Here is a 21,572-nt window from a genome sequence, read left to right as displayed (position 1 = left end):
TTCTGTATCACAAGACAATTAGGTTTCTTGCTGAGGTTCAAATTTATAGCCTTCCATTTTTTTCCAATTTCTGTATATTTATTTATTTTTGTTTTTTTATTTCTTCTATATATTTCTAAAACTTGGCTCTCTCTTTTTTTTTTTTTTCCTTTTTGTGTTTTAGTTTGTCTGCCATGGATGAACATGAATATTAATGGGAGGATTTTTTTTTTTTTTCTGGGATTTGGAAGAGAAGCTAACGTGAAATTAGTTTTTATATTTGTATGAAAATACAAAATTTAAAGTTATGTTACCACTGTTTTGGGATTGCAATAGATAAAAGTGGGTGTTGTGTGCTGCAGCAATGTGTTAACTATTAACCATGCTGAAGGAGCAATAAAAGATCGCCCCATGTCTGAGATTGCACATGTTTCTAAAGCTAGCACAAGATTGTTATGGGTTTGTCTTGACCGGACCTTGAAATTTTCTCATTTGACATTGATGCATTTGGTATATCTAGGTTTATTTATAGTAGTTTAGTGTTTCCAATTCGTATATTTAAGTTTTGTGTTTTTGTTTCTCTTTTATTGATCTTATTTGTATAGAAGTAGATAGATCTAGGATGATCTTACATTTTTTGCGTAAGTGTTGCCAATGCGCCGGAAGAGGAATCTCCTATATGCAATAAGTTCCAATAAATGTATTATGCCCCTTTGGTCCTTTAACAATGGATGCACCTGAAGTTGTAACAGTGCATCTCTCCATGGTCCATACTACATGTCTACTACCATTTTTTGCTTTGTATGTTCATTTCCCTCTTTCACTTATTTCATTCCAATGAGTATTAGCTATTTTTACCTCTCGAACATTAGGACTTGAACTCCACTTCGGTGGAGAAATGACGACTGTCTTTTGGAGATCTTTGCAAATTTAGGTGCAGTAAATAGCACAATTGATGTCAAAGTTGATACTGAATCTAAGGTAACTTGCTTTGATTTCATTAACTTTGAAATCTAAAATCTTTTTTTTTTTCTGAGTTCGCTTGATGGTAACGACTTTCCTTGACAGGTTTTGATGATAGTCACAATACCATATATGTGCATTCTACAAAACCATAGCTTTAATATAACTAATTGATTACAGCTTAAGCAAGGTACTGTTATATTATTGAGATGCTAATTTTGACTGAGATATCATAATCTTTGATAAATTATAACTGTGCCTTTAATTGCAGTTGGAAGTTCAGTATCTTCATGATCATGTGGCTTTTACAACTGCTGTTAGTCTAAACCAGCCCCCTGCCATTGATTTTTTTTTTTGCAGCAATTGGAACAAAGCCTAATTCCAATGCTTCAGTAATTTTGTATGTACTTGACATGCTTTAATGATTGATTGTTCAATTTAGTTGAATAAATGAGCTGACGCCTTCCATATAGTTGTTGCAAGAGTTTTAAGAATTATTACTTACATTGATTATTAAACATCTATATCCCATACAATTATTTGGGGCATGAATCAGCACAATATTAAAGGATGGAATATTGTGTTATTACTTGGGGATATAATTAGTGCCTTCACATTTTCAATCTTGACAAAGGAGACTCCTTGAAAGCATCGTACTTGCATCATCTTGATCATTTAAATGACTCCCAAGTTTGGTTTAGCACTGGCCCTCAAGCCTTGAAACAGTTATACAGATTTATAAATAGGTATAATACTTGAGCCTTATTCTCACATCTCTCTTCAATTGGGTACAATGTAGATATAGCTTCTTTCTATCATTGTCAATTGATTGATTCAAGATTGAGACTAGAAAAATTTATATTTAATACATTGTGATAGACTTGTACTACTCTATACCAATAGAAGGTTCGAGCTACTAGTAGTTTTATATATATATATATATATATATATATATATATTATATATATAGTTACTTCCTTTTTTGTGCGGCTTCCTGTCTTCAAGTTTGTGATTTTTGAGATTGAAAAATGTTATGTTAGTATGCATGCCATAGGCTTTCCTTTCTAAAGAAATGAAAAAAATTGAAATTGATGAGCAACATTTACCCATTCCATTCATATAATTTCCTCATGTGTCCACTGTCTCCTCTTTTGGGTTGCATGAACTATTATATCAATATATGGATAGGTTATTTTCATAGAGGAGGTTCCCTGGTTTTATCACAATGCTGCTTACGAAGGTTATCATCTTCCCTTTTTTGCTAACTAATACATGTTAAAGAAGTATTACTTCCTAAGTATAAAAAAGAAGCAGCATTACTTCCTTCCCACTACTTGTTGATGCTGATGCCGATGTTGGTGGTTAAAAAGTTCTATTCTTTTTGTTTATTAGTATATTTTATATTCCATTAATTACTTTATGACATTATGTACAGAATTATATATCATATTCCGTATTTTTGAATAGTCAGAGTTACATATTTTTGACACTTTATTGATATTATTATCTTATATTCTTACAGACAATAAAATAGCAAATATATGAATGTGACAAAAAGGTGCACAGAGCCCCATGAATACATTACTATATATAAGGATTAAATAGAAACCCTAATACATCAGATGTAAACACATGTTACATCATAAAGAATAAATAATTACAATTACAAATATACAAGATAAATATATGTTATGAACATATTGAGCTATAAGCAATTAGGGCTTTATTATTGTTGCGCTTACATAAAACTGAATTGGGCTCTATTATCTTGACATCCCCACTCAAATGAGAAATGGGTGCTTTGCAAAGTCTGAGTTTGTTTCTAAGACTAAGAAATTGAGAGTGAGTCATCACTTTGGTGAAAATGTCAGCTATATTTTCAGCAGAAGGCATGTAATGGAAATCAGATTTTGATTTATCAATTTATCACAAATATAATGCACATCGAGCTCTGTGTTTAGTTCGAGCGTGATAAATGAAGTTTGACGCTAATGTAGCAATACTTAAATTATCACACCAAGGCAGAGGAATCTATTCAATCTTCAATCCAACTTCAAAAAGCAGAGATGGGAGACACTCAATTTCAGTCACCAGGTCTGTAAGGGATCTATACTCAGATTCTGTGCTTGATTGAGCAACAACTCTCTGCTTTTTGTTAGACTAAGCAATCAAGGAGTCACCAAAGAATACACAGTGGCCTCCAAATGATTTTTTATCATCGACACACACAGCCCGATCCACATATGAAAACCCTTGTAGATTGAGGTATGTGCTTAGTCTGATATGAAGAGCTAAATCAGAGGATCCCTTTAAGTAATTAGCAATCTTTTAACTGCTTGCCAATACTTATCTGTTGGTTGTTGAAGAAATTGACTGAGCTTGTTAATTGAGAACATGATATCCAGTCTAGTATTAACCAAATATTGTAAAGCCCCAATAATCTGTCTAATAAAGTAGGATTAGATAAGGGTATCCTATCATGAATGGACATATTTTTATTGACAAGCATGAGTGTGGGTACAGCTGAACATTGCTCCATGCTACATCTTCTGAGAATCTCAAATTATACTTTTCCTATTTGACATAAACCCTAGTAGTATCTCTAAAAGCCTCTGCTTCAAGAAAGTGATGTAAATTGCCTAGATCTTTGAGAGGGAACAAAGCATTTAACTCTTTGATAAACAAGGTCAGCATATTCAAATTGGTCCCAGTAATGATAATATCATCCACATGAACTAAGCAAAACATGATATTAGTATTTGCTTGTAGAAAGAATAATGAACTATCACATTTGGAGTGAACAAATTTCCAGCTCATCAGAGTATTCTTCTGCCTGTCAAACCCAGCCCTAGGGCCTTGTTTCAAACCATAAATTGCTTTGTTTAGCAAGCAAATATGATTAGGATATCTTTTATCAAGGAATCTTTCAGGTTGCTCATGAGTACCTTTTCTTGTAGGTAGCCATTCAAGAAAGCATTATTAATGTTAATTTGTCTAATCTACCACTAAAAGCTAACAGTAGAAGGCTTAGAGTAGAAGGCTTCAAAACAGGACTAAATGTCTCATCATAATCAACGCCTTGATATTATTGAAATCCCTTAGCCACTAATCATGCTTTAGGTTTAAGAAACTTTCCATCTACACCAAATTTGCTCTTAAAAACCCATTTGCAATCAACTGGTCTCTCTTTTCCTGCAGCAAGAACTAAGACCCAGGTTTGATTTTTAATAAGAGTATTGAACTCTTCAATCACAGCCTTTCTCCATATATTAGACTTTAAAGCTTCTTGAAAACTTTTAGGTTCCACAACACAATTTTCTTCAGATGTAATCAAACCAACATAAGGGATTTTAGGTTTGAAAATACCTGATTTACTTCTTGTTGTCATTTAGTATTGATTTTGCATATTATTGTTATGCCTTACTACTGGATCAAAATTCTGTTGTATTGATAATGCTCTATCAATCATAGAAGAGTGAGAATTATGATCAATGACTAGTTCTGCATGAATATTTTCTAGTGCAGCATCTGAATCAGATGGATGTAGACTAATTTTAGTATCATTTGTTGCAGAATCACAATATGCAGAATGAATTCTTACTGGAGAAACATAGGAGGCAGAATTTTGAGCTGTGCTTGTGCTTAAGAATTGAGTTAATGGAAAAGCTAGAGAAGCCTTAAAGAACTCCTGTGGATGAATTTGATCATCAAGTATTGCCTTCTTATTACTGAAGCCATCTGTAAATGGAAATGATAATTCATTAAATTAAACATTTTGAGAAATATATATTCGTCTAATTAAGCTTAGGCATCGATATTTGTAACATCCTGAATTTCAATCCCAAGAACTAGTTGCTAATCAAGGATAAATTAGTAATTAGGGAATTGATTGTGGTTTGGATATTTAGTTGATGTTTAATGTTGTTTGGATGTTGCATTGATAGGATTGAAGGCTAAAGAGACAATCCAAGATAGAACACGTGAGCACAAGTGAGAATTTTCTCACTGTGCCACGCACCACAGTAGAAACTGCGTGTGTCGCAGCACACTGTCCAAAAATCACTTAAAGCTGACATGAACAACTCGTGAAATCAAAAGGGAGAAAGCTAGAGAACATCTGAAGGGAGAAAAGAAGCCATCTCTACTAGGGCAAGTAATAATTAGAGCTCGAGAGTCTCCTTCGATTAGTAACTTGCTAGGTAAGTATCGTGCAATCCTAAGCTTCAATTCTACCCCTTTTTCATTGAATTTCATTAAACTATTTTATGCCTTAAGGGATTTAGTTTAGCCAAATCAATGCTTGTAAAAATATGTTGAAAATTAACTAAGGGGCATGGTGTTATGTAGATTGAGCACCTATAAAATTGCACGTGAGAATTTGCACACCTAGAAGCTTAGTGTGATTGGTTACCCTTAGTGGCAAGCGTTAAAGGTAATTGGAGTAAGTCTTTTACTTATTTATTTGTGAAATTATTTGCAACTATTTTAATATAACTACGTGCATTGTATTGTGAACTAATAGAGTAGCAACATTGTGAAAGTATATGCATGCGGTGTATGAGTACTGATTAAAATGAATTTGAGAAGTGACACATGCATTGACATGTATCACATTCGTGTGGTATGCCCTGGATTATGGTAGGGAGAAATGCGGCCCTACTGTGAGAAAGTCTAAGAAGTCTTGATGATCCAGAGTGTAGAGCTTGACTCTGCTATTTAGGAAGTCAAGGCTTGAGGTTGAAGATAGAGTAGAAAATAAGCAACGACCTAAGATACAGTTTAGTATGCCAACAACCTCCCATGCTTCAAGGAGTAGGCGAGTGACCATAGGAAAGTTAAGGAGATTCCCATAGACTAAGTTTGGAGAACTTTTTCGAGGTTGAATCTACCAACTTTTAATGGTAGTATGAGAAAGGGAGTTACCGAGAACTAGATAGAGAGGATAGAGACAATTTTTTAAGTTACTCCATATTCCTCTAAGTAGAAAGTAGCGTTAGCCATGGTGCAGCTAATTAAGGATGCCAAACATTAGTGGCATTCAACAAGACCCTCTAATAGTAGTCATCTCAGCTGGGAGCAATTCAAAGAGAGATTCTTTGACTATTACTTCCCTGCGGCATTCAGAGATGAGAAAGAAGCTAATTTTATGCTTTTCAGCAGGGAGACTTAGATAAGGAGTCATTTATGAGAAAGTTCAACTAGCTTTTCAAGTTTGTGACTTACTTAAATAAGAAAGATGATAACAAATAGAGAGCCAAGAGGTTGATTGAAAACATGAACCCAAAGTACAGAAGGCAGACAACCTTACTAGGAGAAGCTACATATGAGGAGACTTGTAACTAGCTTTCAATAGCTGGGAGGCAAGGTCGACAGGCAAATGTTGAGAAAAGAAGAGATAACTATGGGCAATTTTTCACTCTATTAGGTCTAACTGAAGGGGTGTCAAGGAGAGGCAGTTTTAGTGTCAGTGGTTTTGGATCCTTGGGTAAGAGGATGTTCAGTAGAGGATCACAGTCTCAAGAAGTGATTGGCTAGGGTAAGAGGTTTAATGGGGCTAGAGATTTTAAGGCTCCACAATAGTCGAGTCAGACTGCTACTGCCCCTATATCTCGTGTGAGCACTGCACGCTCACTTGTGTGTGCAACTTATGGGCAAAGTCATTCTAGAAGGTATTGGGCATGCTACATTTATAGTCGCATGGGCCATTTTGTGAGGGATTGCCCCAAGAATTGAGGGGGAGCTTCTGAGTAATGGCTAGTAATGCTAAGACGAGTCTACACTGTTTCCTCAGAGGAGGCTCAAACAACACCGAATTTGATTATAGGTATAATTTCTATTTGCGAGCAAAGAGTTAAGGCTCTTTTTGACTCAGGAACTACTCATTCATTTGTGTCGTGTGACTATGTAAAGAAGTTAAATTTGCTTGTGCATGAGCTACTTTATGTTGTTAAAGTGTCTACGCCCTCTCGATTACTAGATAAGATCAGTAAGGTGTGTAGGAAAATTGAGTTATGCTTTAAGGGCAGAACTTCTATGATAGATCTGATCTTGATTCCTGTGTAAGGATCAAATGTTATCATTGAGATGGACTAGTTGGTAGGGAATAATGCTACCTTTAATTGTGCCAAGAAGATGGTGTTACTACCAGTTTATGTGATGCCTATTGTGGTTTCTACAATAAAGAGATTATTAGAAGAAGCTTATTGGAGCAGATATACGATGCATCCTGGTGTGACCAAGATGTACCATGATATGAAGAAGTATTGGTGGTGGCCAGGTATGAAACGAGATGTTATCGAGTTTGTGAGTTGGTGTTTCACGCGTTAAAGAGTGAAGATCGAGCATCAGAGACTGGCTAGAATGCTACAACCTCTAGATATTCTCCAGTAGAAGTAGGATAGTATTTCAATGGACTTTGTTTTTGGTCTATCAAGAACTCAAGCAAGATTTGACTTTGTATGAGTTGTTATAGATTAATTGACAAAGTCAACACATCTTTTGCTAGTTAAGACCACCTATGACATGAAAAAGTATGCAGAGGTATATGTAAAAGAGGTGGTAAGATTGCATGGTGTACCTAAAGACATAGCATCAGTTAGAGATCCCCATTTTACTTCAAGGTTCTAGGGAGCACTACAAAAGGAAATGGCTACCGTGTTGAGGTTTAATATCTCTTATCATCCACAAACTAATAGACAGACTGAGAGCACAATACAGACTTTGGAGGATATGTTGCAATCATGTACCCTTTAGTGGAAAGGCAACTAGGATAGCCATTTGCCTTTGGCTGAGGTTGCTTACAATAAAAACTTTCACTTGAGTATTTAGATGGCATTGTATGAGGCATTATACGGGAGAATGTATAGATCACCCTTGTGTTGGGTTGAATTGAGTGACAAAAGTGTAATTGGTCCTAATATTGTAGATCAGACCACTAAGAAGATTAGAGTTATACGGTAGAAACTTCTTACTTGGTAAGCATCGCACAATCCCAAGCTTCAATTTTACCCCCTTTTCATTGAATTTCATCAGTTTAGAAATCAAATCATGAAATTCTGAGGTGTTGTAATCTGAAAGAAGTGTTAGAAACGGGATATCGAATACAGAACTAAATTTTTTTGACTAGTATGGAGTTAAATGATTAAGCTTTGAGCATGTAGGCTCAAAATGGCCTAAAAGTTAGGTTAAAAGGAGAAATTTAGGTGAATGAATGTGTTAGGAGGTTGTTATGATTGTTTAAGTAGCCTATAGGGTTAATGACTATGAATAATGGATGGTGGACACTGTTCCTTAGGACTGGAGGGCCTGGTTCGAGTGTAGGGTTTACTCTACTGAGGTAAACCAAGACTGCATTGCATGAACATAATGAGATTGATGAGAATGAATTTCTATATATACATATGTTACTGCTTTATGACTATACATGCTACTTTATCACTTGTTTATGATTTTGCTTACTAACTGGTAATTAGGGTTACTTCTGAGTTACTGGGATGTATGCCTCACTCTATTACTTTTGAACACAGGTGAAGAGAGCATGAGAAGGCCGGGAAAGGAAGTGAAGAGAGAGTAGCCTCAATTGGTAGTGGTATGACTATTATGTTTAAAGTTATTTATTGAGTTAAGTTGCCAATTAGGATGCATAATTATATATGAATACGACAAAGTGAGTGATGTAAAACACACACACTCACATTGATTTGAACAGAATAGGATGAGGAAAAGAAACAGAATCAAGAGTGAGAGGTGAAGGGGGAGGGAAAACAGAGGGGAGAGATGACAGAAAACAGAGAAAGCAAGGGAAGTGGAGAGGGACGCAGAACTGATAGATAGGGGAATAGAACAGCAATTCATTCCAACTCTCAGAACTCCCTTACATGTGCTGCATGGTGGCTTTTTATAGAAGCCACAATTAAGGTTTCCTTCTTATGAAGGAAACATAAAATGAAATAAAATATAAGTTTGAGGTTTCCTTCCCTATAAGGAAAGCTCAACTTGCAATTTAAATAAAGAGTAAAACAAACAAAAGCAGGTCAGGTTTCCTTCCTTTAGAAGGAAACTTACAAAATACTAAATAATGCAAAAACAATTATTTCTTTCTAAAATAACATTTGCCATATTTTCTATCAATTCTCCCCTGCTGCAAAGAACTCTCCTCCGGAGAGGTAGAGAGTTGATAGGCTTCTAGCAAGGCAGGATTAAGTTGTTGGAATTCATCTTCTGAAATCCAGGTGGCATCTTCATCAGATCGACCTCTCCAACGAACCAAATAACGACGGATGGGCCCCTCAGAGGTAAAGACCATTTGATCATCCATAATGGTCTCGATTTCATCAACTGATGGTGAGACAGCAGGCAATGATGGAATTGGCACTTGTGAAGGTTGAGTACCTGCAAAATCATCAGAAAGCAAAGGGGAAGGCTCAAAAGTTCCCCGGTAAGGCATAAGATCCTCTACATTAAAAACTGGACTAATGGCCATATCAGAAGGTAGTTCTAAAAGATAAACATTAGGTCCTAATTTCTTTATTATGCGAAAAGGTCCCGCAGCTCGAGCATGCAACTTTTTAAAAGCTTGTTTAGGGTAACGTTCTGGACGAATGCGAGCCATAACATAATCACCTATTTCGAAGCTTTGAAATCGACGATGAGTATTAGCAGATAATTTATATTGATCATTACTTGTCGCTAATTTGCGCCTAATTTCAGCATGTAAGTCATGAAGGCGATTGGCAAAGGATTCGCAGATTCAGAAATGCGAAATGTCAACGGGATTGGCAGGAGGTCAATAGGCTGTTTAGGATTAAAACCTTGAACAATTTGGAAGGGACTCATGCCTGTAGACCTATTCACTGAATTATTATATGCAAACTCTGCAGTGGGTAGAACCAAATCCCAGTTCTTCGGCCTGTCTCCAACTAAACTCCGAAGCAAATTACCCAAACTGCGATTAGTGACTTCAGTTTGCCCATCAGTTTGAGGGTGAAAAGCAGAAGAGAACTTCAATTGGGTACCAAAAAGTTTCCATAGGGTTTTCCAAAAGTAACTAACAAACTTGACATCTCTATCAGATACGATAGTGGTAGGTAACCCATGTAGACGTACAATCTCCTTGAAGAACAACTTTGCCAGATGTGAAGCATCTGTAGTTTTGCTACAAGGAATAAAATGAGCCATCTTTGAAAACCTGTCCACAACAACTAATACAAAGTCATGACCTCTAGCTGTGCGAGGCAATCCTAAGACAAAATCCATACTCAAGTCTTTCCAAGGTGCCTCGGGAATCGGCAAAGGAGTATACCAACCGGTATTCTGTCGCCTGGCTTTAGAAGTTTGACAATTTCGACATTGAGACACTATGCGAGCCACATCACGCTTGAGTGAAGGCCAGTAGAACCTATCTTCGACTAATGCCATCGTCTTATTAACCCCGAAATGACCAGCTAAACCTCCAGCGTGTAATTCCCATATAAGAAAATCTCGCATAGAAGTACGTGGGATGCACAGTTTGCTCCCACGAAAGAGATGACCGTCTTTAATGATGAAATCAACATGCTCATGACGATTATCACTGTGAACTTCTTGGTATATTATCCCAAAATCTGGACATGAAGCATAGTCGTCCTTCAAGTTTTCAAAACCAACAACACTAACGCTCATAGTGTGCAACAAGTTGATCCGACGGCTCAAGGCATCAGCCACTATGTTTTCTGTTCCTGAACGATGCTTGACCACAAAAGTGAATCCCTGAATATACTCAACCCATTTAGCATGTTTAGCATTTAAGTGCCGCTGAGAGTTGATAAACCTAAGCGCCTGATGATCAGAGTATAGAACAAATTGTTGCGGAAGAAGGTAGTACTTCCAATGCTCAAGGGATCTCACAATCGCATAAAATTCCTTATCATAAGTGGAGTACTTTTGTTTGGCATCATTGAGCTTTTCGCTGAAGAAAGCCACAGGGTGACCTTCTTGGCTTAGTACACCTCCGATTCCTGTCCCAGACGCATCACAAGCAACTTCGAAACACTTTGTAAAATCAGGTAAAGACAAGACTGGAGCTTGAGAAAGCTTCTTCTTAATATCTTGAAAAGCCATGGAAGCTGTAGATGTCCACTGAAACTTGTCTTGTTTTAAGCAATCAGTGATAGGAGCCATAATGGTACTGAAGTTTCTAATGAAGCGTCTATAGAAAGAAGCAAGGCCATGAAAACTCCGTACTTCATGAAGAGATTGTGGCTCAGGCCATTCTTGAATGGCTTGGACTTTCTCAGGGTCAGCTGCTAAACCCCTTTCAGAAACTATGAAACCTAAGAAGATGACTTGATTTTGAAGAAATGAACACTTAGGCAAGTTAACATAAAACTGTTCTTGACGCAAGGTGAGAAAAATTAACTCGAGATGTCCCAAGTGTTCTTCTCTTGACTTGCTAAAAACTAGTATGTCATCAAAGTATACCACCAAAAACTTTCCCAAGTAAGAGCGAAGGAGGTGAGTCATTACTCTCATAAATGTACTTGGTGCATTTGATAACCCAAAAGGCATGACAAGCCATTCAAACAACCCATCTTGCGTTTTAAAAGCAGTCTTCCACTCATCTCCAGGCCTAATCCTGATCTGATGATAACCACTTCTGAGGTCAATCTTTGAAAACCAGCTAGATCCAGACACTAAATCAAGCATGTCATCAAGTCTAGGAATGGGAAACCTATACTTGATGGTGATCTTGTTGATGGCTCTGCTGTCTACACACATTCTCCAAGAGCCGTCTTTCTTTGGGGTTAAAAGAGCAGGTACTGCACAAGGACTCATACTATGCTGGATATAACCCTTTTCCAACAATCCACTGACTTGTCGGTTAAGCTCTGCTCTATCTTTAGGGTTCATCCTGTAGTGCGGTAGATTGGGGAGTTGTGAACCTGGAATGAAATCAATTGCATGTTGGATCTCTCTCATTGGTGGTAATTCAGATGGAAGCTCATCGGGAGTGATATCCCGAAATTGTTGTAAGAGCTGTTGCACTTCCTCTGGCATTTTTGAAGTAGTAGCAATTCGTTGCGAGATCTTGGATACCAAAATAAACACGATCGTACTCTCTCTGCTTTCTTGTACAAATTGTTTTTCTGTCAGAAGATGCAAATTGTGGGTTTTGGGTTTTGTGCCCTTTGATTTACTTGAGCCTTTGCCTTCGTTGTCAGGCTTAGCAGGACGTAACAGGATCGTCTTGCCTCCATGCTTAAATGTATAGGTATTCTCACGACCATGATTGATAACATTGTGGTCATAAAGCCACGGTCGGCCAAGTAAAATGTGAGCAACATCCATTGGAAGAACATCACAAATAATCTCTTCTTTATAGTCACCTAAGTGAAGAGGAACGCGACATTGTTGCGTGACTGGTAAAGAAGTTTTGTCGACCCATGCAACACGAAAAGGTTCTGGGTGAGGTTCTGTCTTGAGATTGAGTCGGGCTACTCCTTGACTAGAAATAACGTTTCTAGAACTCCCTCCATCAATCACCAATTTGCAAGCTTTATCTCCACACTTCACAAAAGTATGGAAAATACTTGTTCGCTTCCACGAATCACTAGGTAGAGGGACAGATAGAATGCATCGCATAACTCCAACTCGACGTGTCTCACACCCATGTTCATCAATGATGATGTCCTCATCGACATCTGAAGGACACTCAACTGGATCTACGACAACGTCAGCATTTGCATTGTCTTCCTCACCTTCATATTGTGAGTCAATAACTAGAGTACGCTGTGGGCATTTTGACGCAATATGACCCTTTGAGTGACAGCGAAAACACTCGACAAAGGAATTGTTATGGCGGGAAGCAGGAACTATAGCCTCACTAGGCTGCTTAGAAGTATTACCCCTTAACCCAATTGCTTGAGTAGGTGTAAAAGACGAGCTAGGCCTAGATGTAAGTGTTCCTGTTGGTCGTTCAGACATACTGGAAGTTCGTGCTTGTCTAAACAGATTGCTCTGCATGTCGATACGCTTTGCAGACGAGTACTGTGACAGAGACTCTACTTCTAAAGTCTTATGATAAGCTTCTTCAAGAGACTCTGGAAAGTTTAACTTGAGCTCCTTCTGTAGATATGGCTTGAGACCATTAACAAACTTGGTAATGACGCGCCATTCCTCTTCATCCACGTCACATCTAATCATAAGTCATCGAATTGAGAAATATACTCGGAAGCTGTGGAGATTTGCCTCAAATTAAGGTATTTGTCATACAGTTGACTCTTATAATGAGTCGGCACATATTTTTCTTTCAGCTTGGCCTTCATTTCATCCCACGTCTCAATCGGTGGATAACCTTGTCGCTCAATGTTCCTTTGGACATTTTGCCAATATTTCCTAGCAGATCCCACGAGCTTCATCTTCGTAAACCGAACTCGCTGAATATCTCTCATGTCATACCATTCAAAATAGTCTTTCATGCTAGCTAACCAATCCAGGAATGCACTAGGATTCAATCGTCCATCAAACTCAGGAGCTTCAACTTTAACCTTTTTGGTGATGTCATCAATATGTGTCCTTCTAAAGCCTTCTCTACCATTCCTATGGACTAACTGGTATGGTCTATGATGTTGTTCTTCAGGCCCTTGCCCATCCCAAGTATCATCTATGTCATCAGAATGATGATTGGTAAACTCATGAGGAAATGTTCTACTGTGTCTTTCACCCATAGCTCTAGAGGAATGACCAATCCTAAGGGAATTACCTCTAAGTTGATTACGGATTGGGAATTGTTCATTTTTAAGACTTGACTCTCCTCTAATGATAGGTCTTTCGAGTATCCCTTCAGTTGTTTTCCCTGTATCTTGTCTGTATGTCAACTGAATTGCACCCATTATCTCTTTAAATTTATTGTCCATGAATTCTTTAATTTCATCTAGCCGCTGGTCCACATATGCCCTTTGAGTCCTTTCAGATTCCTCAAGATGATTTTGGGTGATTTGGGAGTTATTAGCCATGACAGATTTTAGGGCAGTAATTTCTTGGTTTAATAAAGCTTGCTTATCGTATAAATCACGAATGGTCATACAATGACAAAGATGGTATGGTAAAGTGCAAGTTTGGTGTGGATTTAATAACCTAAGGAAGAAAGGCCCCCAAGTTGCCCTTACCTAAATAGGTGAAGTCCCTTCTTTAACACACTAACCCTCTGAGAATTCAAAAATTCCACAGGGATCGTATGCTAAATAGGTAACAACTCGAGTGAAGTCTTCACAGAAATCTCCAAAGGTTCAAAAACCTTTCAGGAAAACCGTTAGAAACTTCAATTAATCTAGGGTAATTTTTGGACACGAGTATAGGGCAGGATTGTGTGTGAGGTAGGTGTCTTAGGTTATACGAACACTGCTATCAAAAGTCACAAATTAACAACATAATGATCAATGTAAATTTTCCTTTTTTTTTATACATTTATATATTTTCAAAATATTAAAACATGATTAAAAAAATAAAAATAAAATAAAAATTGCAATGCTCAAAGAAACCAAAGTACCACACAACAAAGATTTCAGAACTAGCTATGAATGAAACACCTCCCTTTAAGAACCAAGTAAGCCAGTTAAATGAAAGGGTCGTCAGCCTTACCAGCGTTGCTTTAGGAGCTCAAAACAAAAAGTTTTACCCTCAAATAAGTTTTAGATGATGACTTGCGCCCCTCAGCTCCTTCAAAGTTGAACAAATTCCGCGAAAACACACAGAAAACACTGAAATCACGTTTCTGGCGGCGACTGTACGGACGGCGCGTGTGGCGGTGCATGAGGAGAGTGAAGACCACGCGCAGAAGCTCCACCGGCGCGTGAAGGCGCGTGTGACTTCAGGCGGAGGTGGTCTTTTTGGTTCTGACCGGATTTTCCCTTCTGAGCACGATGGTAGCGTCCGTTTTTGGATGACGTCGGGAAATGTGATTCTGGGTGCTGGCAGCGTGAACAGAGTATGCTGAGCTCCCCTGAGAGTTTTCCTTCGATCTCCGGCCGCGGAAACAGCCTAGGAACGTTCAGAACCAAGCTCTGGTACCAAGTTGATGTAAAACACACACACTCACATTGATTTAAACATAATAGGATGAGGAAAAGAAACAGAATCAGAGAGTGAGAGGTGAAGGGGGAGGGAAAACAAAGGGGAGAGATGACAGAAAACAGAGAAAGCAGGGGAAGTGGAGAGGGACGCAGAACTGATAGATAGGGGAATAGAACAGCAATTCATTCCAACTCTCAGAACTCCCTTACATGTGCTGCATGGTGGCTTTTTATAGAAGCCACAATTAAGGTTTCCTTCTTATGAAGGAAACATAAAATGAAATAAAATATAAGTTTGAGGTTTCCTTCCCTATAAGGAAAGCTCAACTTGCAATTTAAATAAAGAGTAAAACAAACAAAAGCAGGTCAGGTTTCCTTCCTTTAGAAGGAAACTTACAAAATACTAAATAATGCAAAAACAATTATTTCTTTCTAAAATAACATTTGCCATATTTTCTATCAGTGAGTTATGATGTGAATATTACTTGTATATATATATATATATGATATTGCATTGTGCTGAGAGTGCCCCAGTGAAAGGTATGTGAGTAGGCCTAAATGCGAAACAATCAAGTGTATGATATTGTAACTTGTTCCACTAAAGTATATATGTGTTAATTGTGATTGATTATTTGAATTGAATGTGTATTGTGTTGTGATTTGAGAAATAAACACAAATGGTAAGGCAGATCCCCATTCGAAATATTCGAGGACATTTATGACTCCCGACCATATGGTGAGGTAGAGCCCCATATGTGAAAGTCAAAGGGTTGGAAGTGGAACAAGTCTAGTTGTATATATGATTATGTGTTATATATGTGTTTTCCTCACATAAGACCATAAGTGTGTAATGTAATTTTAAGAGGCCAAAATGGACTATTGATGTGATATTTGATATGTATGATGTTAATCAAGTGTATGTGGTCCTTTTGAACTTGGTTCAAGGCCCGAAGTGGTCTCATGGGACAAGGAGTGAGAATTGAGCACTTAAGGTGTGAGTTTTTAAAAGAAAATGTGACTTTTTGCACTTGGGTGTTCAATTTTAGATTGAATTGTTAGATCAAGTCCAAACTTGTTCCATTAGCTAGTAGACATCATAAGCGTCATCTGGGTACTTGAATTACTCCAATCAGATATCGGATGTGAAAATGACGCACGTCAGAAGTTTTGTCATTTTGCTATCAAAATGACAATAGAATTTCAAACAGGCGCACCGCAATACATGATGCAGTATGAAATAGAGCATGTGGTTTTGTGCCACATGTCGTGGCACACATGTTGCACGTCGCGGTATACGGCCCATTTTCAAGGTTGAGGATTTGTGATGTTTTGAGTCTTATGATTGTGTTTATACTATCACTAACTCTCTTATTTGAATACATGTTTTGAAAAGTTAGGATCCAACAATTTTGAAAACAAATAAAGGACTATTATTTTGATTTTCTATTGTTCATTGGATGATGTGAAATGGTAAAGCTCAGATTGAGACGAGACTTTATAGTGCAGATTTGGAGACTTTACAATATCATTTATGATGATTGCTGTAAACCCAAAAAACCTCAAAGTTGGGTTCAAAATTGTAGCTTGTGCTGATTGTAGTCTCTTAGGCAAGGATAACAAGCTGAACTAAAAAACTTTAGACTATTGTAATATGGTATTTTGACAAACAACTTCTGATAAGGAGGGATACCACCCGGGACTAGTGTAGGAAGTTTATTGATGAGTTCCATGGCAGTGTGAAATGCCTCCGACCAATAGAATAATGGCATGTAAGCTTGAGCTAATAAGGTTAAGCCCATCTTAACAATATGTTTATGTTTCCTTTCCACCTACCATTTTGAGGAGAGGTATGGGGACAAGAGTGTTTAAAATGAATTCTAGCATCTTGAAAACTTTAGTAAAACTTCTACATTCACCCCCCAATCATTTTGAATGGCTTTGATTTTTCTATCAAAGTAATTCTCTACAAACTGTTTGAATTTTATGAACATTTGCAAAGCCTCATCCTTAGTTTTAAGAGGAAAAATCTAGCTCTAATGGCTAAAGTCATCCAAAAATAGAATGTAATAGCAATATCCATTGAGAGATTATATGGGTAAGGGTCCCCATAAATCAGTATGAATCAAGTCAAGTGGATAAGAAGCATGAGAAATATAAACCTTAAAGGGAAGAGTGAGACTTGCTAAAATTGTATGATTCACAAAATAAAGGTTCACTATTCTCATTAACTTTAACATTACAAGTACTAATAACTTATTTCAAAATTCGATCATTTAGATGACCAAGCCTACAATGCCAAAGTCTTCTAGTTGAAATTAAAGAGGAATTTGAACTATCAATCTTTCCACTAGTGTTGTTATCCATAACTTGATTAGCCGAGAATGCTAGATGAGAGTTACTAGCACCTGCTTTCTTACTTTTGACTTTCTTAGCAGTAACCTTATAGAGACCTCCATCACTTCTCACCCCCTAAAGTAGAGTTGTTTTTGTCCCCTGTTTTCTCACAAGAGCAGATTAAGAGTTAAGAACCACGGTAGCACTATGGCCATAAGAAATCTTAGGAATACAAAGTAAATTTTTCTTAACCGTGGGAGCATAAAGAATGTCATTAAGAACAACACATTGACCAAGCACATTTTGGATTTTTGGAGAACCAAACTATGCAACATCCCTATGTTGACTATTAGCAATCAATAGTCGAATCTTACCATTATTTTGCATAGCATTATCTAACCTTGAGGCATCATTAGTGACATGGGCGGTAGCACCACTATCAAGGTACCAAGACTCATCATTAACAACCTTAGGTGAAGCATAGAAGATCGAGTTCTGGTTGAATCAGTTGCCTCAAATGAATTCTTGTTGCTATTGGTGAAGCTTGAAGGCTTGTAAGATCGATCAAAATGCTTGAAACAGTTCTGAACATAGTGCCTTTGCTTTTCACAAAGAGCGTAATAAGGTCTCTCACCATGTCCTGATCTCCCTTTACCTCTAGTGTGTCCACTATGTCCTCCTCGCCAATTTCCACGAGAGGAGTAAAAAATAGTCAGATTAACAAATTGAGTTGTGACACTACCTTGAAAATTTGTTAAAGCTACTCAAGATGAGATTCATAAGTAAGGAGAGTAGATTGAAACTCAATACAGCTTATATCCTCTCCTTTGATAGTTGGGATTGTATTCCCCATCTAAACCAGCAAGAACTTGAAGAAGAAAATCAAAATAAGGCACGATGTTGCCAGCAAGATTGAGACTCTCAAATAATGACTTCATTTTAGACAAATAATCATGCATAGACGCATAACCCTTACAAGTACGCTAGAGTTTAGATCTCAATATGAGAACACACTACTACAAAATAAGCTTTTCGGAGCGCTTATTTTTGGCTAACGGGAGCACTTTTAAAGTGTTGTTGTAGCCAGCGCTCCCATATTAAGCGCTCCTATAACTTGAAGATATGGGAGCGCTCATCTAAAAAGCACCCCCCATAATTGTAACATACAGGAGCGCTTTCTGTCAAAGTGCTCTTGTAATGTTGAGAAAATTTAAAAAAAAATATACGTACGGGAGCGCTTTCTAACTAAGCGCTCCTAAATGTTGACATACGGGAGCGCTTTCTAGAAGAGCGCTCCCGTATGTATCTATAGGGGAGCGCTTTTCACATGAGCGCTCCTATATGGTATTATTTTTCCTAATTTTTAAATTTTTCTACACATTCTCTTGCCATTACAAATGACTAATCTAGCAAAATAAAACTAATCTAGCACAATATTAAAAGTTGTATACAACTAAAAAACTTGAAATTAGAACAAACTTAAATCAATTTTCTAACTTATATAATCTCTAGCTAGTTTAACAAATGAAACTAATTACCTATCATTAGAAGCTAGTTAATATAATGTTAATTACACAATATTAGTATTTTCCTAACATTAGAAGCTAGTTACCTATCATCACAAACAACCAATTATATATTCTAACCACTCCTCACTTACATGTTCTATCTCCATAATAAAATGCGAGGATCTTGCGTCCCGCAAAATGCTACATGAAAAATGAAACCAACATATAAGTAATTAACATTATATTAATTTAATTTTAAAACACTTTCCTTTATAGTAAATCAAGCATAATAACAAAATTATCAATAAATATATAATTTTACCCTATATAAAATTTCAACATCTCAATATACACTACAGTTTACATAACTATAATGTAGACATACAACCTGAGTTTATAAGAATTTTCTTTGTCATTTATGTCCCTTTTTATTTATCATTAGATTCCTAAATATGACATCCTAATTTTTTATTATTATTTCCACAGTACCAAAATAATCACATCAATCTTACACCTCCTTTCACAGGCAATATTAATTACAAAAAGTTACCTTGCATTTTGTAATAAAACCATGCTCATAAATGAAGTCATCACTAAAGAACCAAAGGATCTTTTAGAGGCTTGTTTTTTGACATAACAAAATGGTAATACAAGTTCCTGCAAAAATAAGAATAAAAAAGTAAGAATTTAACGTACCCAAGAGCTAGAAACACAATTCAAGTCTTCTATATCAAGGAAAACCAGCATTCACTTCATGAAATAAACTAGATGGAGCATAACAAAGCTGATTGGATTAAACACAGCAGAATTGTTTGAAAAATCACAGACCTCGAAACTTGATCAATTAACAAGTTGGAGCAGATTTGTAACCTATATCAAGACTTTCTCCCTATAACTTTGTTTAACATCATACATTAACTAATGGAAACATTAAAGAGACTAATAAAAAAATGTCATTGATTCTAAAGTCATTGCATTTCCATATCAGATTTACAAAAAGTTCTTCAGCACTTAAAATGAACTTAAAACGCATCTTAATTGGCATCAACATCATTTCTATATTAGAAATAATTAGAAAATTACCAGCATAAACAGAAAGTATCAATAGCATTCAATACAGGAAGAAAATGAAACATTGCCTACCTTTCTATTCATGGTATGGCGTGAGATCAATGTTGAATTTTTGCTTCCCTTTGCTTACCCTCTAAAATATAGCAAAGAATAATTAATCAAATATATAGATTCGAAATTGTAAATATTAACAACTAAAATAGTCACTTCATATTTGAAAAGAACCTACATGGGATATGAATAGTGGAACAAAAAATCAGAGTATTAAGAGAACGTCTAGCTAATAGAACTCAATAGCAATTGTTCTTTTAGTTAATCATGAATAATATTCAGTCATCAAAACAGGGTAGGAAGATCTTAGATATAAGTATATTAAACAAATTGCATAATATAATTAGAACCATTTAGACCGTGCACTACTTTTAAATTATTAATGAACAGCTTTGCATGGCAAAGGATATAGTTCTAATAAACACTTCATCCTTCAAGTTATTCTCAAAGAAAGGCAAAAAAAAAAATCTAAAAGAAACTAGGTTCACACAGCAAGGTGTTACCATAAAACCAGAAGAAAACATGCATATAATATTTCAAGGGTCGTATAAATTCAAATATTAATAGGAGGCCATGATTATTCTTGATAACAAATAGATGATTATTAATGGAACTACCTTTGCATCCTTTAAATCATAGGGCAAATTTACTACTGCGGTTGGGGTCTTTAAAATACCATTGAAAATGAAGAAACGAAACCAAAAAATGACAGCAAGCATTATAGTAGATATTATGCTGAATCCACATCCCTTAATACTAAGAAACCCTCAACCTCCACAAATGAAATTAAAGACAAAACAAGATAGAGATTACTATGGTGAGTGATGGAAATCTGATCGTATCGATTGAGGCAAGGTAAGAATGGTGACTTACTTTATGAGGTATTCGAGAATCGAATTAGATATAATCCATCCTGAAGAAAGCTTAAATATTACTTGGGTTGCTGAGATTGCTTCAAAGAACAGCAAATAACATTAATTAAAAAAATGAAGAAGAACAATACTTACCGAAGAGCGTGTCACAGAAGAGATGGAGAGAAGAAGGGATGGTACCAAACAGCAGCTTAGCGATAGAGCAACAGTGTGGCGGTGATGGCTTATGGTGGAGGAGCAGTGACGACACTGTAGCAATTTAGATCTGTACAGATCTGAAGCCCAGGATACAGACGATTTGACGCAGAAGCTTCACGGACGAACTGACGAGATGGCTAATGGTGAAGCTGTGCGACGATGGCTGACGGTTGTGAAAGAGGAGTCGGTGCTAGACAGACGGCTGTGACAGAGAAGGGCATTGCTCGAAGGTTTTTGTGCGAGGAGGGAGAGGGGGGCGCTAAGAGAGTCGAAAAGTCGAGGGAGGTTGGGGTTTGATTAACTTTATAGTGATTTTAAAAAAATAATAATAATAAGAAATTCAGAGCGCTTTGCAGTGAAGCGCTCCCATACATAAATCCTACTCCAAAAGCGCTCCGCTAGGCTATATCCAAAAGCGCTCCGCTAGGTCATATATTTAGTTTTTTTAAAGTGCAATCTATAGAAATGCTTCTGTATATTATAATTATATTTTTAAAAAAAAAATTATGTGACCTACCAGAGCACTCCTATATGTTCTATATATCAAA

General features: G+C 36.7%; 1 protein-coding gene and 1 long non-coding RNA gene across 3 annotated transcripts; both read right to left on the bottom strand.

The window, feature by feature from the left end:
• Positions 1-2,501: 2,501 nt before the first annotated feature.
• Positions 2,502-18,087, bottom strand: LOC129295963 (uncharacterized). The gene is made up of 2 exons (XM_054934554.1): positions 17,725-18,087; positions 2,502-4,680 (listed from the first exon to the last, which is right to left on the bottom strand). Exons 1-2 carry the CDS (start codon positions 17,804-17,806, stop codon positions 4,331-4,333), a joined length of 432 nt encoding a protein of 143 aa, XP_054790529.1. The 5' UTR covers positions 17,807-18,087; the 3' UTR covers positions 2,502-4,330.
• A 1,027-nt stretch (positions 18,088-19,114) lies between these two features.
• Positions 19,115-21,304, bottom strand: LOC129295964 (uncharacterized). 2 transcript variants are annotated; one of them, XR_008589670.1, is made up of 4 exons: positions 20,962-21,304; positions 20,828-20,867; positions 19,976-20,036; positions 19,115-19,489 (listed from the first exon to the last, which is right to left on the bottom strand). It is a non-coding gene; the product is annotated as an uncharacterized LOC129295964 (long non-coding RNA). The 2 variants fall into 2 exon arrangements; XR_008589669.1 differs by having other exon boundaries at positions 20,828-20,906; positions 21,007-21,304.
• Between the last annotated feature and the right edge of the window lie 268 nt (positions 21,305-21,572).

The sequence above is a fragment of the Prosopis cineraria genome, unplaced genomic scaffold, assembly GCF_029017545.1.
Source record: "Prosopis cineraria cultivar Desert tree isolate PC_DT_omini unplaced genomic scaffold, ASM2901754v1 PC226, whole genome shotgun sequence".
Classification (NCBI taxonomy): Eukaryota; Viridiplantae; Streptophyta; class Magnoliopsida; order Fabales; family Fabaceae; genus Prosopis; species Prosopis cineraria.
This window is presented reverse-complemented; position numbering and strand designations above follow the sequence as displayed.

What these genes read in the sequence shown, in the direction of transcription:
- LOC129295963 (XM_054934554.1), bottom strand. Translation starts at nt 17,806, where the DNA reads ATGCTTCACCTAAGGTTGTTAATGATGAGTCTTGGTACCTTGATAGTG. An exon ending in GTCACTAATGATGCCTCAAG is followed by an intron (nt 4,681 to 17,724) that starts GTTAGATAATGC and finishes TTCCATTTACAG; the next exon opens with ATGGCTTCAGTAATAAGAAG.